We start from the raw sequence: 15,544 nt of genomic DNA, 5'->3' as shown, positions 1-15,544 counted from the left end.
TTGTTGTTTGGGGCATGTTGTCATCAAAATTTCAGACCTGATGGGTTATAAAGCGATGTTGCAGGTTTTAAAGGGCTGACCAGTGCATCTGTGCATCTGTGCCATGCACTGGAACAGGAATGTTTGGCTTCACCTGGTGGTGCTTGTTGGGCATCTTCTACCCTGTAGAAATGTAAATGAAGCCTCCTAAAACTGTTAATGTTTGTTAGGGAAAAGTTTTTTGAGGACTCTTATTCAGCAGTTGTACATTCAGCAATACAGATGATGTTTATAAGGCCATCAATCTTTCTATGAGCACATTGTTTTCCAATTCCTTGGTAAAATCTCTCCAATAATGTTCTTGCTAGAGAAGATCTGACTCTGGAAGAAAGATTATAATTAAACTTTAAATTTATCACCTTTTTCTTAACACTGGTAGTGCGTGACAGTACTCCAAAAGCACACTTATTGCATCTGTACATATAAGCTCACAGATCTTTAGCATGATCTTTTTCTTGTCCTTGTTGTGTGATGCCCAGTGGACTCTAAAATACACTCTGCTGAGGCTTTATGTAAGATAATATTGCTGTCTCTGACATGAGAACTTAGCAGTGTTGTGTTAGCTTGTCTCCAGGGACTTGACTTTTATGAACAGAACAAAGTGAACACACAAAAATGGTTGGAAAGAGTTTAGTGTCAAAGGCGTTTTGCAGCCACTAGTGTGGGTAAAAAATATTTATGCTGTGGTTCAGGAGTTCAACTTGGTTGAATCCCAATCTTTCTGGCCCAAGTCTAGTATTTTAGGATTATGCCTTTATATCAAGGAAGTATGAAGGACACTTGTTTTTACTGAAGTTCAAAAACAATGAATGCAGACTGGGAAGAGCACACTTGTGATGCTATTTTACAATGGATTAATTTTATTTCAATTTATAAACAATAATGTTGGTCTTTTTCATCATTTAGACAGCCAAAAGAAAGTAAAAGAAGAAATGAGTATTGTCTAGATAAAGATTTGAGACAGATTAGAAACAGGCATCAGGGTTGAATTTACAGAGGATGATACTTTTTTATCTGTAGAAGATAAATATGTGGCTAAAATTATTATAGATACCTGAAGAATAATAAAAGTAATGAATCATGATAGCAATGCACATGCTAATTACATCCTTAAGAATGTATATTCCTTATATTGTGCTGCTGTATTACACCAAGCTGATTTACTCCGTGCAGTGACATAGGCAGAGGAGCCAGCGGCTCATCTCTGAGCGTGTGGCTCCGTGGAGGAGAAAGTGTGCATATGCTGGGCTTCCGAGCTGTGCTCCCCACTGGTCCCATCTCTTCCAGTCAGGTCTGGCAGTCTGGATGGAAGCAGCTGTGTATTCTGAGAACTGCTCTGGTGCTATTGTGCTGGTACTCCCTTAGGAGGGCTTCATGATTTGGGACTCATGATCTCGAGGATAAAGCAGTGTTCCAGTATGTGTCATGAATAAATATTGTATCCTTCAGCCTTTTTCTTATTTCCAGAACCCAAGTGAAATGGAGCAGTATGGAAGGCTCTGAAAAGCTACATAAATTTTATTTTCTGTTCTTCTTACTACTGGTGTACTATAAATTTCATAAGTGACCATAAGCTGCCACATAAGAGAATTCCCATGGGAGCCTGTGTTTATGCTACTCAACTACTTTATCCAGCCACAGCACCATCCTCAGATCCCTTTCCCCAGCACTGTTTCATTGTGGTAACCAGGATGCTCTGGCTGACCGGCTGCTTTCCTGCTTAGTAAAAGCTACAAGCATTTTCTCCAGCATTACCCTTCGTGTTGGACAATTATCAGGGCTTTGGGTCTCAAAACTGTTATAGCATAGGAAATTTTCATGGCAAAGTTCTTGTGAAGTTTCCTGGCCTATGAAAGACTCTCCGCTGGGAAAATTAGGAGATACTCGGAAACAGAAAAGATGACAAATTTAATTTTACAAACTAGGGAATAAGGCAAATGGCAAGAAGACATAAAAAGCTTCTGGAAGAGGAATTTCATAGGATTTGTTGTTACATGAACTGAAAGGAGCTGATTGGCCCTACATGCCATGTATTTCACATTGGGGAACTTTGACCAAAAGTCTGACTTCAGCAAAGTATACTGGAGGCAGCCTAGTTTTGTGTGGTTCTCTGGCCATGTTGCTGCAGTTTAGACACAATTTGGATACACATTGGCAGTGCATTTTCTTTTCCAATTAAAATTTGAAGGCACCCAGTGGTTGCCTGGGCAGCGCAGTTCCCTTCCACTGAAGTTATTGTACATCAGTCCGGAAAAGGCTCTCTGGGTTTGTAGGTTCAGGAGTCTGCTCACAGTCTGGGAGAGGAGAGCTAAGGAAAAGCAGCGTTTTGTTAGATTTGCACTCTTGCATTCAGGACAGTTGTTGCTCTGGAGCACATCAGGGCAGTTCACCTTGTAAAGTTTTGGTTTTGTTGTCTGTGATTGTCTTTGACACTCATTTGAGGTTTTGATGGTTTCCTTCCACTCAAGTTGTGTTTATTCAGTCCAAGGATATTCAGAACTTCTCATTATAGTGCCTGCAGCTAAAACCATGTCTGAATGGCACTACATATTACGTGCTGACCTCTCTCACTTTAAATCCAATGTTTGGCACACCACAAAGACTGAAACAATTTGCAGACCGGTCATCTGTTGCTAGCAACTGCCTGGATAGGCACAGCCAAAACACATGCCTTTTTTCTGGTTTTATGAGAGGAGGAGGAATTGACCCCACTGGATATTTGAGAAAACAGATAGCAGAGATGTTTCTTATTGATCCTTCTGCTGAACCCTCTGGATAGGGTAAAGTAGGTACCTCTGGAGCTGTACCTACCTGGCAGAAAATTAATACAGTGAAGTTGCTACAGGTGTCTTATTTCCATATATGACTTTCATAGTTGCTTAATAAAATAGTGGCAAAGTTAGGAAGAAAACTCATGAATCCTGGCTCCCAGTTCCTGGCATTGTGCACTGTGAAAAAGTCCTTTATATATATATATTGATTTTATAAGAAAGACCTGAAGCCAGCCAGGTATAGCAGGCCTGAGATTTGCAGTGTCCTCTTCCCTGGACTTGCCCACTCCCCTGTTTCTCTTCTATTCTTAAAAGATTCTTGGTTTTCATTTCTATCTCCTTCTTTTGTTTGTTTTCCTTCCATTTCTTTCCTTTGCAAGTATCGAATGTCTCCTGTGGGAGTAAGCCCAGCCACATGTGCATGCAATGATAGTTTATTTTTATTGGAATCATTGCCTGTGACTGTTATTCATTACTATAGGAAGAACTGCACTAACAAACTACTCTATTTTTTTTTTCTGTTGTAAAAAGTCTTGTTTTGTCTGTAGCCATTGAGAGTATCCACTGATATCCTTAAGATATTGAGAGTTTGGAGCTCAGACACTAGTACTGCCTCCTGAATGTCCTGTTGTGTCTGGGGTCAAAAAGCAGAATCTTAGCACCTCTCAGCTTCCTTGTATGATGTCTCTTTAGGTCAGCTTTTCAACCATCTGTCCATGTCTTTGCTACCTCAGCAGCTCAGTTGATCTCTTATTGGAGAAGAATTTGTGGTTGCACAAAGTGCAAGCACAGTCACTGGCTACTCTTAGGAAAGTAAACATCACCTGACCAGGTCTGCCTGTGATGAAGTGGCTGATTCAGAAAATGCAAGTAAAAAGTATTATGAAATGCTTCTACCTCACTTGCACTTGTAGCCTTGACACTGGATAAATAATCCTCACTTTTGTTTTCAAGTTATCACACAATTCTGTGTCACTGTAGGCAAGACTACTGTGTACCCCATCTTTAAGGCCATGTAAGGAATTCCTAGTACTTCTTTAAGATCAATCTGTAGGATAAATAATAAAACTACTGGTAGTTGAATTAGGAACATATGCTTAACATGAATGTAGGATAGAGATGTAAGCAGCCTGAATAATTTCACATAAAAAATACAGAGGCATAGAGTTAATTTTTGCTGATTAACCACTTCTGAGAGTGGAGCACAGAGGAGGAAAGGTGAGTGATCTGCCTAGGCTTACCCAAAAGAATATAGGATCTTACCTTAAAAGTTATTGCTAGGATGAAACAAAAAGTCAGTAAGTGATTTATCTGAAATTTTCTATTATCACATAGGTTCATGATTTCTAAAGATTTGTTCTAAATATTTCAGAATCTTTGCTTCCCACTAGTACTGACTCTTATAATCAAAGGTAGTCTGACAGAATTTGGCTGAGAAGGCTCGATATCTTTGATATTAATTTAAATTTGTTAATGTAAGTGTCATGCTGATATTTCAGCATAGATATTTCTTTCAATTCTTTATCCCATACTGAATCCATCTCATGTTTTCCCTCAGGCTTTTGACAACTTTCATTTCATTAATTTTCTTACTCAAGTCAGTGCCTATGGTTGCTGTTTCCCCTGCAAAAATGTCTTAAACGCATCTGCATTTCTCCCTCCCTCACTTAAGATGAGAAATAGGGCTTGGCTTTGCAGTCTTAGCAATGTTTTTTAATATATGAAATCTGTATGCATTGCACTAAAAAAAACCAAACAAACAGATGTGCTGCTACATTTTGAGGGATTGAAACAACAGCAGGATGGTCAGTTGCCTGTTCTGGTGAGTCTGTTCATTTTGCTGTTGTTTCCAGATGTGGGCTAATGGGCATTTCTAGGATGTACACATAAACTCTACTTGCCTACTTTTCTGCACTAATTGGTTTGAATTTATGGAATGTCTCTCATAAAGTGTCTCTAGCTGCCATTGTTGCTTTTCATTAAATTAGTAGAAAGGAAACTCATTCCTAAACAGTTTCCTTTGGGTGGAATTTTCCTGTGGGGAAAGGGGAGATACAACCCATTTAAACTGCTCTATAAAGAGTTTTATTGAGTTGTGGCCCATTAACCTGGCCTTGATGAAAGTCTTTCAAGCAGCTGGACTTAGAGAACCACATCTCTCAAGTGCTGTGCATGGCACAAATTAAATTATAGTTTCCTAAGAAATCATTTTAATCCAAATGGTGACTGAGTTTTAATTTATTTTTTTTTTAAATGTACGAAAGCGGTAGGAACTCCACATCTGCTACCAGTACTGGGGAATGTCTGTAGCTTCTCATAGTTTACTCTCTAGTGCTCAAGACACCTTAAGCATCCCCTGTTTCAATCCACTGATTTTTTCTTTTTTTAACAGGAAGAATACATGTGTGGGGTCTAGATGTTTAGGAAGGCTGAAGAATGATTGCGTATATCTTTTTGTCCCTTAACTTGTCTGTTTTACCTCTTTATTCCCAATAATTGCATAGCCTGCCCAGCCTGTAGCCTTTCTTACTGACAAGCATACAGGTGCAGACAGTACTGCTCGAGTGGCTGACCTTTCTTCTGCTTAAAAGGGGAAAATTTCTTCATAAAAAGCTTTTCCTTGCAACCAGATTTGGACAAAGATACAAAGCAGGGGATAATTGTTTTCATAGGAAAACACAAGGCGCTGATAAAGTCAAACAAGCTCTGCAGGGATTTGCTTTAATGTGATTTGATAGCATATTATTTGGATTTTAGTACTGATAGCAGCTGTAAAATCTTTAGGACTGTATTTAATGTCTCAGCTTCAATTTATGCAAATGCATAATGGGGTTATTTTTTTCTCCACTCTAGTAAAGCCTTTTTAAAATCTATAGATTAAGTACCACGTATAAGCAAAATGTTGTTATCCCAAGAATCATTTGCAGTCAGTGATCAGTAAATTGTTTATACGTATATCTTGTGAGCTTAGTAAATAATTGCAGGAGACTGAAACTACTTTTTTTTTCAACAAAACGATGGAAAGGTAATAGGGTCACTTTTTGTTTCTGTAACAAGGGGCATTTATCTCCCAAGTCAAAGCAGAACCTGTTGTGAGACTGAAGCCTCAGAGAGCTCCAAGGTCTAACAGGCACTAGTGTTTGGTAAGACTTGGCAGAAAACACAACCATTTTTCTCCTACCTTGTAAAAACCCATCCCATTGCCCTGAAGGATGCTTCAACGTGAAGAGGGAGCAGGGAACCACTGGTATAGTGCTTTGAGAAGCCTTGATGCCACTGCAGCATTAGTGCCCATTAGGGAACTCTTTGTCCTCTCCTTGGGTACCTTTCCAGTGGGCTGGAAGCAGCATGAGCTCTGGGATTGAGAAAGAGAGCTGGCCCTGGGAACTAGGTTACAGCTCCTGCTCAAAAGTGAATGATCTGCATAATAAGGACTGCTGCTTTAATTTCTAGAATATATCAAATTCCTGTACACTGGGCCCAAGAAGAAGCAGAAGGGAGGGCAGAAAAAACAATTATGAAGTCTGCTGGGATATCTGATGCAAAATCAACTTTGATGTTTTCCTTACTGGATTTTTCCTGGGTTCTGTTGCAGCTGAAAAAACAATACTTCTAATCTACAATAAGAAGGGAAATTCTGGCATGAAGATTGTCCACCCAGTCAATTTGGCACAACTATGGGAAAGCTTTGTTTAGCTTAGCACTGATTTTATTAGTACATGAGTCTAATCAAACCTTGAGAGATAGCCTTTTCCCTGTTGAGTGACGCTGCCGATGGTGTAGGCTGCCTTCTCAATTCTCAGCTATACTCTTCTGAGTGAATGTGGTGTAACTGAAGAGTTCTCCTGAAATGCACCAACTGTTAGCAATACTTGTTTTCCTATTGCATAAACAATATGAATTAGCGAAATATCCCAGCAAGCCACTGTTGTTTCAGTAAGGCCCATGAGCGTAATGAGAGCCAGACTCCCTTCACAGGTCTCTTGCATTCACTCTGTAGATCTGAATTACAAAATATGTATTGACTGTAAATGTGGGTTTGTTTTTCATTCTGTCCTTAGTGCACATCAGTACAACAGATGAGAATAACGTAAGTCTAGGAGAAAAGGAAAGGTAAGAAAAGACTTCACACAGAACAAAATAAAAAGAAGAATCCATTCACTGATAAGAAGCTAACATACTTTAAAAGAGTCTTCAAATAGCTTTATTCATGTTCCTCAGTCATTGCTAAGAACCGATTTCATATGATAGTCTCTGCAAAAAAATGGGAATGACACTGGTTGTCATTCCAGTCTAAATGGAAATGATGTATTAAAAGGTAATACAGCTGATTTTCCCAAGTATTTCATTGAAATATCTTAGTTCATTAGTTTTGTTGAAATAATTAGTTTTCCATTATAAAATATAATTATAAAATATATATTTTTTTTATCCTGTGAAAGCTCATAGCTCAGTCAAAATCATCTTATTATTTCCCTGTTTGGTAGTTTATCATCATGGCATTTTCATAATTAATTTGATACAAGACTACTTCATCTTCCTTTTTTTTTTTTTGGTAGGACATTGGCTTGATTTCTGGGATCAGACTATTTCTGAAAGTTCATCCAATACATTTTCCAATACATCACTTTCCTTGCTATTGACAGGGGATGTTGTCCCAATAATTAGTATTTTCTGCTGGGCTTCTGCAATCAATTTCTGTGATTCATCTCTTCCATAAAGCCTATAAACAATAAATTGTTAATAAAAATGCTTTCCCTAATTAAAAAGCAAACTTTAATGTACAATTTTTCTGCTGTCATCATCAATTCTCTCCAAGCCTTTTGTTTCTCAACTGTTCTGCCTGTGTCTCATTCATCTTTCTTTATCTAATCTAATGGCATCTACCCAGTTTCTATTCACTTTTCGTCAAGGTGATATATTTCCTCTTTCATAGGACCTTTGTATTCTTAATGTGCCTCATGGCAGAAATAATTTTTCAGTTTTTAATGTTTATTCTCCATTGTTGTCAAATAATAGATAATTATTGCAAACCCCTTGACGGGGAAATGTGATGCTAGAAAGGAAACTAAGATTTCAACATTTTGTAGAGGTAGGACTTGGCAAAACTCGAAATTGCCTTGATTTTTACTTCTCTCATCCATCTCTATCATTCGCATTTTGTAGGGACAGCAGCATAAGAATAACTGCATCTGGATTTTACATTCCGTTCCAGAAGTTCATGGCTAGATCACGGATAGCATTCCAAAAGTATCATAGATAGGATGAATTAAAAAGACTCAGTACTGTTTCATTAATTTTCTATGTCTATTTTCTGTTAATTTCACTATTTAAAAAATAATTGTTGTAACCAAAATGCCTGTTAATTTCTTTAGATTGTTATTTACCATTACTGTTTACTCATCTCAAAATATGTACTACTTTTGGTGCAAATTTTGACTGCACTGAAGTGTTAATAGGAAAAAATTTCTGGTGAGGTCTGTATTTCATCTTTGATTCTGTGATTAAATAGCGCTTAGCACTAAAGATGTGTCTTTTGCTTATCTGGCTAGGAAACAGCAGTAAATTCCTTTACATGCATCAAGAACATTAGTGGACTTCTATTCTCCTTTCTTTTCCTGAAGCAAAAAAGGAATTGAGGAAATCTTTTATGTTGGACTGAAAATTTAGGTTCTTAAGTTTTGAAAAGTAAGATTGCGGAAAGATGTTTGTGTTTCAGCTTGTTCTTAAAGACTTCTGATTCAAATCCGTGTCCAGATAATATACCTTTCTGTACTCTCTCCAGGTTTTGGCCAGGAGTTAATTGAATCAAGACATATAGTTAAATATATGTGAGTTTTAGAAAGGCCTATTCTGGCTGTGCTGTCTGCTTCAGGGTTATCGTGGAAGACCCGTCCTGTTCTCCATATCCTCAGGTGGCTGCTTGGAATCTTAAGGAGAGGAGCAGATGAGAAGATTTTAAATTACAAATTCTGTATTTAAAAACCAGCAACTTCTTGATTTATTCACCACAAAGATCCTTACTTGCATGTGAACCATCAAAGGACATTTGTTTGTTCCAACTCTGTCAGTTCTATTAGCATAAAAGATATAGGACTTGAGAGACTTAATAGGTCGTGGAGTGCACCTTAGGCACTGCTTGATATCCCTTTCATAAATATTTTAATCTGAATCCTAAAGACAAAGATTAACTTTTTTAGCTTTGCCTCTTTGAGCTGAATACTCTACCAGAATCTCACTTTACTGGTTCTTTAAAATTTCCAGCCAAAATGTCTTTATGGCTGCATGCTTGTTCTTCTGCCAGTGTTGTCAGTGTGAGAAGCATTTTTCTTTCTTCCTGCCCCATTCTCTCATTTCCCCTCTCCCCATTCATTTACACACATAGATACAGTCAACCTCCATTTTTGCTAGATTCCCTGAGCTAACTTTTTCTAGTGGCATCTCAGATGAACACTCCATTCTTCTCACAAGCATACAGCACATCTCTTGCAGTTTGAGTTCATGAGTGACCTGTACAGTACATGGTCTTCCAGATAAAAACTTGCTGGTGGCTTGTACAGAAACACCCACATATCCCTGGTTTTACCAGGTGTATGTGGTGGTGCACTGTACAACTGTATCCACCGTTGTCTTGGCAACATCACCTTATGGATCAATAATCTGATGAGGTACTAATATACCCAGGAAGTGTCTTCTTTTCAATAACTGACTGTTTCCCTTTTTATCCTACAGCTTCTATGCCTATGCTTGTTTTCTTCATTATCAGTTCCCATTTAGCAGTGTTAAAAGCTTTTAACATCCAAAGAGATGAGTTCAAATTTGTATGAGACTGCTAAAAAAAAATCAAAGGAGGACGTCAGGTATGTCTGACATGACATCCATGTTTTGTTTTACCCCATTTTGCAAGTCTTTAGTTCATAGAATAATAGAATATCCTGCATTGGAAGGGACTCACAGGGATCGTCAAGTCCAACTCCTGGCCTGAAGTATTGTCCAAATGTTTCTTGAACTCTGTCAGGCTTGGTGCTGTGACCACTTCCCTGGGGAGCCTGTTGCAGTGCCCAACCACCCTCTGGGTGAAGAACCTTTTTCTAATATCCAACTTAAACCTTTCCTGACACAACTTCAGGCCTTTCCCTTGGGTCCTGTCACAGATCACCAGAGAGAAGAGATCAATACCCTCCCTTCCACTTCCCCTACAAGAAGTTGTAGACTGCAATGAAGTCTCTTCCAGGCTGAACAAGCCAAGTGTCTGATCTCAGCCACTCCTCATCCAGCTTGCCTCCACCATCCTCATGGCCGTCCTTTGGACACTCTGTAATAGCTTTATGTCTTTTTTATATTGTGGCACCCAAAACTGCACACAATATTCAAGGTGAGGCCGCCCCAGTGCAGAGCAGAGCGGGACAATCCCTGCCCTCAACTGGCTGGCGATGCTTTGCCTGATGCCCCTCAAGACAGGGTTGGCCCTCCTGGCTGCCAGGTCACTACTGACTCATATTCAGCTTGCCATCGACCAGGACCCCCAGGTCCCTTTCCCTGGCACAGCTTTCCAGCATCTCATTGCCCAGTCTGTACAAACATCCAGAGCTGCCCCATCTCAGGTGTGGAATCCGGGACTTTCATTTGTTGAACTTCATGTGGTTGGTGATTGCCCATCTCTCCAATTTTTCAAGGTCTCTCTTCAGGGCTTCTCTGCCTTCGATGGAGTCAACAGCTTCTGACAATTTGGTATCATCAGCAAACTCATGGCTTTGAGTCCTGCATCCAAGTGATGTTATTCTTCTCTTCAAAATTTCTTCTAAAGCCCTGCATGGTACTCAAATCAGGTTGCAGGGCTCAACTCACTAGTTTACATTTTTTTTCCCTTCCCTTTGAGGACTATGTTTGCTGCTTCTCAGTTATGTTATCTTCTTCAAATTCATAGATACATGACAAAACTAGCTATCAAACCTAGATTCATATGCCGATTCTTGCAGTGTTTTTCCTATAGAGATTATCTACTTTCTGCTGAATGTGCTAAGCTCCTGGAGTTTTTCTTTCCATTCATTTGCTATTTTTGTATCTTTGTGATATAGATAATTCCCGTTATGTGCCTGTTCTTCTTTTTCAATATTGTCCTACTTGTAGAAAACTGATTATTTCTTCAATTATATCTAGAATCCATTTAATCACTATCCAATGTCATTTCATGATAACTTCAACTTTTGTTTCCTTTTTAATATTGTTTATATTAAAATTGTTGATCTTTCCAGGGTCAACATTACCTTGATTTTTGGTAATTCTTCCTTTATACCTTCACTTCCTGGCTTCCAAAACATAATTTTCTTTTTTTGATATATATTTCCTTCTATGCTTTATGAGTTCCTTGTCTATATGTAAGAACCTACTTGGTGTTGTCTATTCCAACGAGAGGATGGTTTGCAATGATCTTTTACAGTTTTTTTCTCTTTGGTTGAAAAACAAATGTAAATACATATTTACTTCTTTTTAAAAAATGTTGTGATAGTGTAGAGTTTGGTGTTATAAAAAAGAATTCTATGTGCTTTATGTGGTCGTACTTTCAAGATTCAAGTACCCAGTCGTACTTTCAAGATTCTTTTTCTCAGTAAGCAAACATTCAAAATAAAGCAATACCTTTGAATATTCTGAGCTGTTCCTGTTTCACTAAGAAGGAAACTAATTCAGAGCCTCAGATGTAGCTGTGCATCTGTGAAAGGCAGCAGCCTTTGAGAGGAACCCTATGATGTGCTACTGAAATAATGTGATTTATTATATTTTTTCATTGCTATACTTAGTTATGCACATATTTTAACTGCATAAAAATGCAGCAACAGAATATACATATGGTTATTTGAATGTCTGTCCGTGTGCACGTGTAGTATTTATGTGCATAGAAGTGCATGGAATGCCAAAAATTTGACCTTAGACAAAAGATTTGTAACTGTTTCGCTTCGCATATTTCCAATTAAACATCCAGCTGTTGTGGGAGGTTCTACCTGAGTGTTTGCACAGTTTTTCCACCCATCCTCCCCCTCGTGTTCTCAGAGGTGAGGGAGTGTGCAAAGCCCCTGGAGGCACTCAACTTCACTCTTCTTTCCTCCTGGCAGAGTCCCCCTCCTGCTGTGCTGTTGGGAAGTGCTGGCTCTGGGGATAATGACAAGCAAGAGAATTTGGGTTTTGTCAGGGTGCATCAGGGATGTGGGATATGATGTGCCCTTTTCTCCAGAAGATCATCCCAGAGAGAATGGTAATTAACATGGAAGAGGGGAAAATGCAACCACAGGAGTTTTCCTACTTGGGGTATTCACAAAGTTAGTATCGCATCCTGAGGTGATTTTACCACCTTCATATGGCTGAAAGGAAAACACTGACATTTGGACTGGTCTGATGTTTTCTGGCTGTATTTGTGGTCTTCACATACCTGCCTTTATTTTTCATATTCAAAGAAGAAGGGAGATTATGTTTGGTTTAAATGCTGAAAACCATAAAACTGTTAGCTAGCTGTGGATAATAATGGTTACATTTGAAGAACCAGATATGAGGATTTTGTTTCTTCAACCTGTATCAGAATCAGATGAGAAAGAGTTACAAGACTAAACATCTAAGCATGGTCCTGTCTGCAGATTACATACAAATACAAATGAAACCTACCTACTCTGCAGACACCCTTAGCATTTCAAGTGCTACAGGAAAGTCACATGAGCTGTGATACTGCAGCAGCATTTGCTGCCTAATTCTCTGGATACTTAAGGACACTGCAGAGCTCAAACTTCTGGTGCTTGATATTGTTGTTCTTATTCTTAGGAATAAATGTCCCAGTCGTGTATGTCTGTGAAGTGATTCAATACTGTCTGACTTTGCAGGGAAATGTAAGCAGCCTGGGTGAGCACGAAATTGTTGCTTTCCTGTAGTCTCTCTTGGGTTTTGTAAAACCTGCTCAGTGTTTCCCCATTGATTGTTAGGCACCACCAAGCAAAATTCATATGCAGTGACCCTTATGAGTGCTTGAATGTTTGGCAGAATTAGGGCATGACCTTTGGAAATAATGGGGGTTTTTTTTACTTCATTTGAAATCAGCAGGATCTGCTAGGACCTCTAAAAATGAGATTGTTACTGTCTGTAGTTCTAAGAAATCTGTACTTGAATGTATCTGACAGAGGGCTGCCTATTGTGGACTGTGAGAGTGCAGTATCTGATGGGGCTTTGGAAATTTAGGGACGTAGGTGTTTGATGGTTCCGCAGCATGCTGCTCAACAAGCCTCCCAGATGGGGTAGATGAAATCAGTGCACTGAAAGAAAGCCAACGGGTCAGCTCTGTGTCCTCAGCAGAGGCTTTACTGAGAGGATCTCTTTGGATCCCTGCTGAAGGTCGGCATGAGCTGAAGGGAAACTGTCTACCCAAACGTGTCCTCAGGCCAGGAAGGCAGGAAGGATCTCCCAGAGTACGTGGCCACTGCTGGGAGGGCTGGTTTCCAGGCACTGTTCTTTTCTAGCTGTTGAAGAGATGAGCAAGAACCATGTTTCAGGTTTGTTCAGCAGCTCTGCACCAGAGGCAAAGCAACAGCACATTCTGTGCTTCAGCCGCTGCTGCCAGCAGCTTTTGCAGGGCCACACAGGCACCAGCAGATCAGTGTTTGTGCTGATCACGCTCTGGGCAGAATGTATTAAATCTATCATTAAAATGTCACTTTCATGTAGGTTCATGTAACAGAATGGGGATTATTTTGAGGCAACCTGTGAGAGAGCAGTCCTTGGCAATGAGCAAAAATCAAACAGCCAAGCAATAAAGCCCGGCACATTTGTTTGTTTGCCACCTGCAGGTCCCACATTCCCTACCCTGCCAACAAGCCCATTTCTTTGTCTCCAGAGCTCTGCTGCAGTTCATCTTCCACAGAGGACGGTTCTTCTGTAGTGGAGCCAGGGAGCTTGGGGTATTTCTGACCTGACGGTGAAGGGCCATCACACCCTAATGCCAAGCTAAATTCAGTTGTGTTATACACTGCGAGGGAATTCCAGCTCCTATTTTGCTAGTCCAAAGACACGATCCTTGGATAAAGCTTTGCTTGGTCAATACCCCTTTTGCAAAAGAGGACATCCAGATACTTGCAATGTCATATTACCATCGCTGGTGTGGTGACCCATGGGTGGACATGTTGCTTCCACGGTCTGGAGGAAGTTAATGGGTGGAGTTCTTTGGGAAGCCAAGGGAGCATATCTGTAGAATGGCTAATGGCAATTAAAAATTGCCATACACAGTGGCAGTAGCAGTTTTGCTCAAAATTGTCTCTGAGTGCAACAGCCTGAACCAGCAGGAATGATTAAGCTTAACAGGATGTCAGTAAGACAAGCAAAACTTACTGCTTTCACAGCAGTGGTTTTTTAAGACCTGTGGATCCTTTTAAAATTGTAGTATGGTCTATATATGTGTATGAGAAGACTTCAATTACTTAGAAGTGACAGGGCTAGATCAATAACTACCATGTTATTTCTGAAGTATGCTTTACTACTTCTGGAAGTGAAATTTGGTGAGATTGTTTTACAGATTTCAGCTTTGATCAGTGTGTTATAAATATGTGTGCTTATATGTTATGTTTGCTTTGCAGCTCCTGGTTGCTAAATCGCCTGTTTCTCCATTCTCCGCTTTTTTCTACACCATTGAGAAATCAGGCTTGGTTCTTCAGGGTAAGACGAGAGCATTGGTTGTTTTGCCTTTTCAATTAGTATTTGAAGCAGACTGAATGTAGATAACAGCAACTATTGTTGAAAATGGTGCTATTTATGACTAATTAAAGCCCCACACATTTAAACAGCCTGGTTGACGAGGGCAACCTTGTGCTGCATTTACTGATTTGTCTTGGATTACACTAAATTAGTTTTTCTATATTGCCATGGATCTAGGAATGGGCCCTGAAATTATTAATCAAGGCTCCCTGTTTTCCTTCAAGGTAAAGTGAAATGGTTCTGGTAACATTGGTCCTATGGGATAGATTTCTTCAGGAAAAAAATACCCATCTATCATTAATAACCTGCTCTAATAAATGTCTCTTCTTTAGCAAGTGGCTTGACATCAGTCAAAATACAGGAAATTAATATCTGTTTTCTATATTTGTGATCATTTTAACGCTAATGCCCCATGGTCTTAAATAATCCTCAGATTCTCTGGGATATGAAGTAGTATACTGAAAAGCTGGATATTACCACCATGATGGCAGGGAACTAGGATTCCTTGTGGCCATGTCCTAAATCATGTACTTTCAGACCATAGCAAAGAAAAAAGTTTAGTTCTTCCCTTCTTTTCCCCATTTATCCCAATAAATATCCTTACTTTTTGACAGACATTCATAGACCAATTTTGTTGAGTTGCTGTCTGTTGATACGCAGCCTGGCTCCTTGTTGCTGCATCAGTTTAACAGACTAAATAAAACTAGTCAGTGCCTGTCAGCTTTTGCTCAGAAGAGACAGTGTGATATGCAGCCATGGTGGTAAGAAGAGTGAGTATAGCTGTTTCTCGGGTTCCAGTGATTGGGTATCACTGATCCCATGAGTGACTATGGACATTTTAAGGAATGTGAACAGTTCTTTCTGACTGCGTGTTTTTCACCTTCAAACAGGCCGTACCATACCAATGACATTTATATTTCCTAATGACTCAATGTGCTTACATCTCAGGTGATGCAAAATGTCAGAAAACAAAAGAAATAAAAATGTTTTGTGGTGTGTTTTTGCTTCCA

The 15,544-nt window shown here is 39.4% G+C and overlaps 1 protein-coding gene across 10 annotated transcripts in view; it reads left to right on the top strand.

Moving 5' to 3' along the window:
• Window positions 1-15,544, top strand: part of RAD51B (RAD51 paralog B) — a 426,980-nt gene that overhangs the window by 241,268 nt on the left and 170,168 nt on the right. For 9 of the 10 annotated variants that reach the window (XR_004357586.1, XM_032691028.1, XM_032691026.1 and 6 more), the window contains one exon: window positions 14,417-14,495. The exons of the other annotated variant lie outside the window; for it this stretch is intronic. Coding sequence is in view for 8 of the 9 variants with exons in the window: in XM_032691028.1 (XP_032546919.1) it covers window positions 14,417-14,495 (79 nt within the window). In the remaining variant the exon portion in view is untranslated. The remainder of the gene's footprint in view (window positions 1-14,416; window positions 14,496-15,544) is intronic. 10 annotated transcript variants of the gene reach the window in all.

This window comes from Chiroxiphia lanceolata, chromosome 6 (genome assembly GCF_009829145.1).
Source record: "Chiroxiphia lanceolata isolate bChiLan1 chromosome 6, bChiLan1.pri, whole genome shotgun sequence".
Taxonomy (NCBI): Eukaryota; Metazoa; Chordata; class Aves; order Passeriformes; family Pipridae; genus Chiroxiphia; species Chiroxiphia lanceolata.
This window is presented reverse-complemented; position numbering and strand designations above follow the sequence as displayed.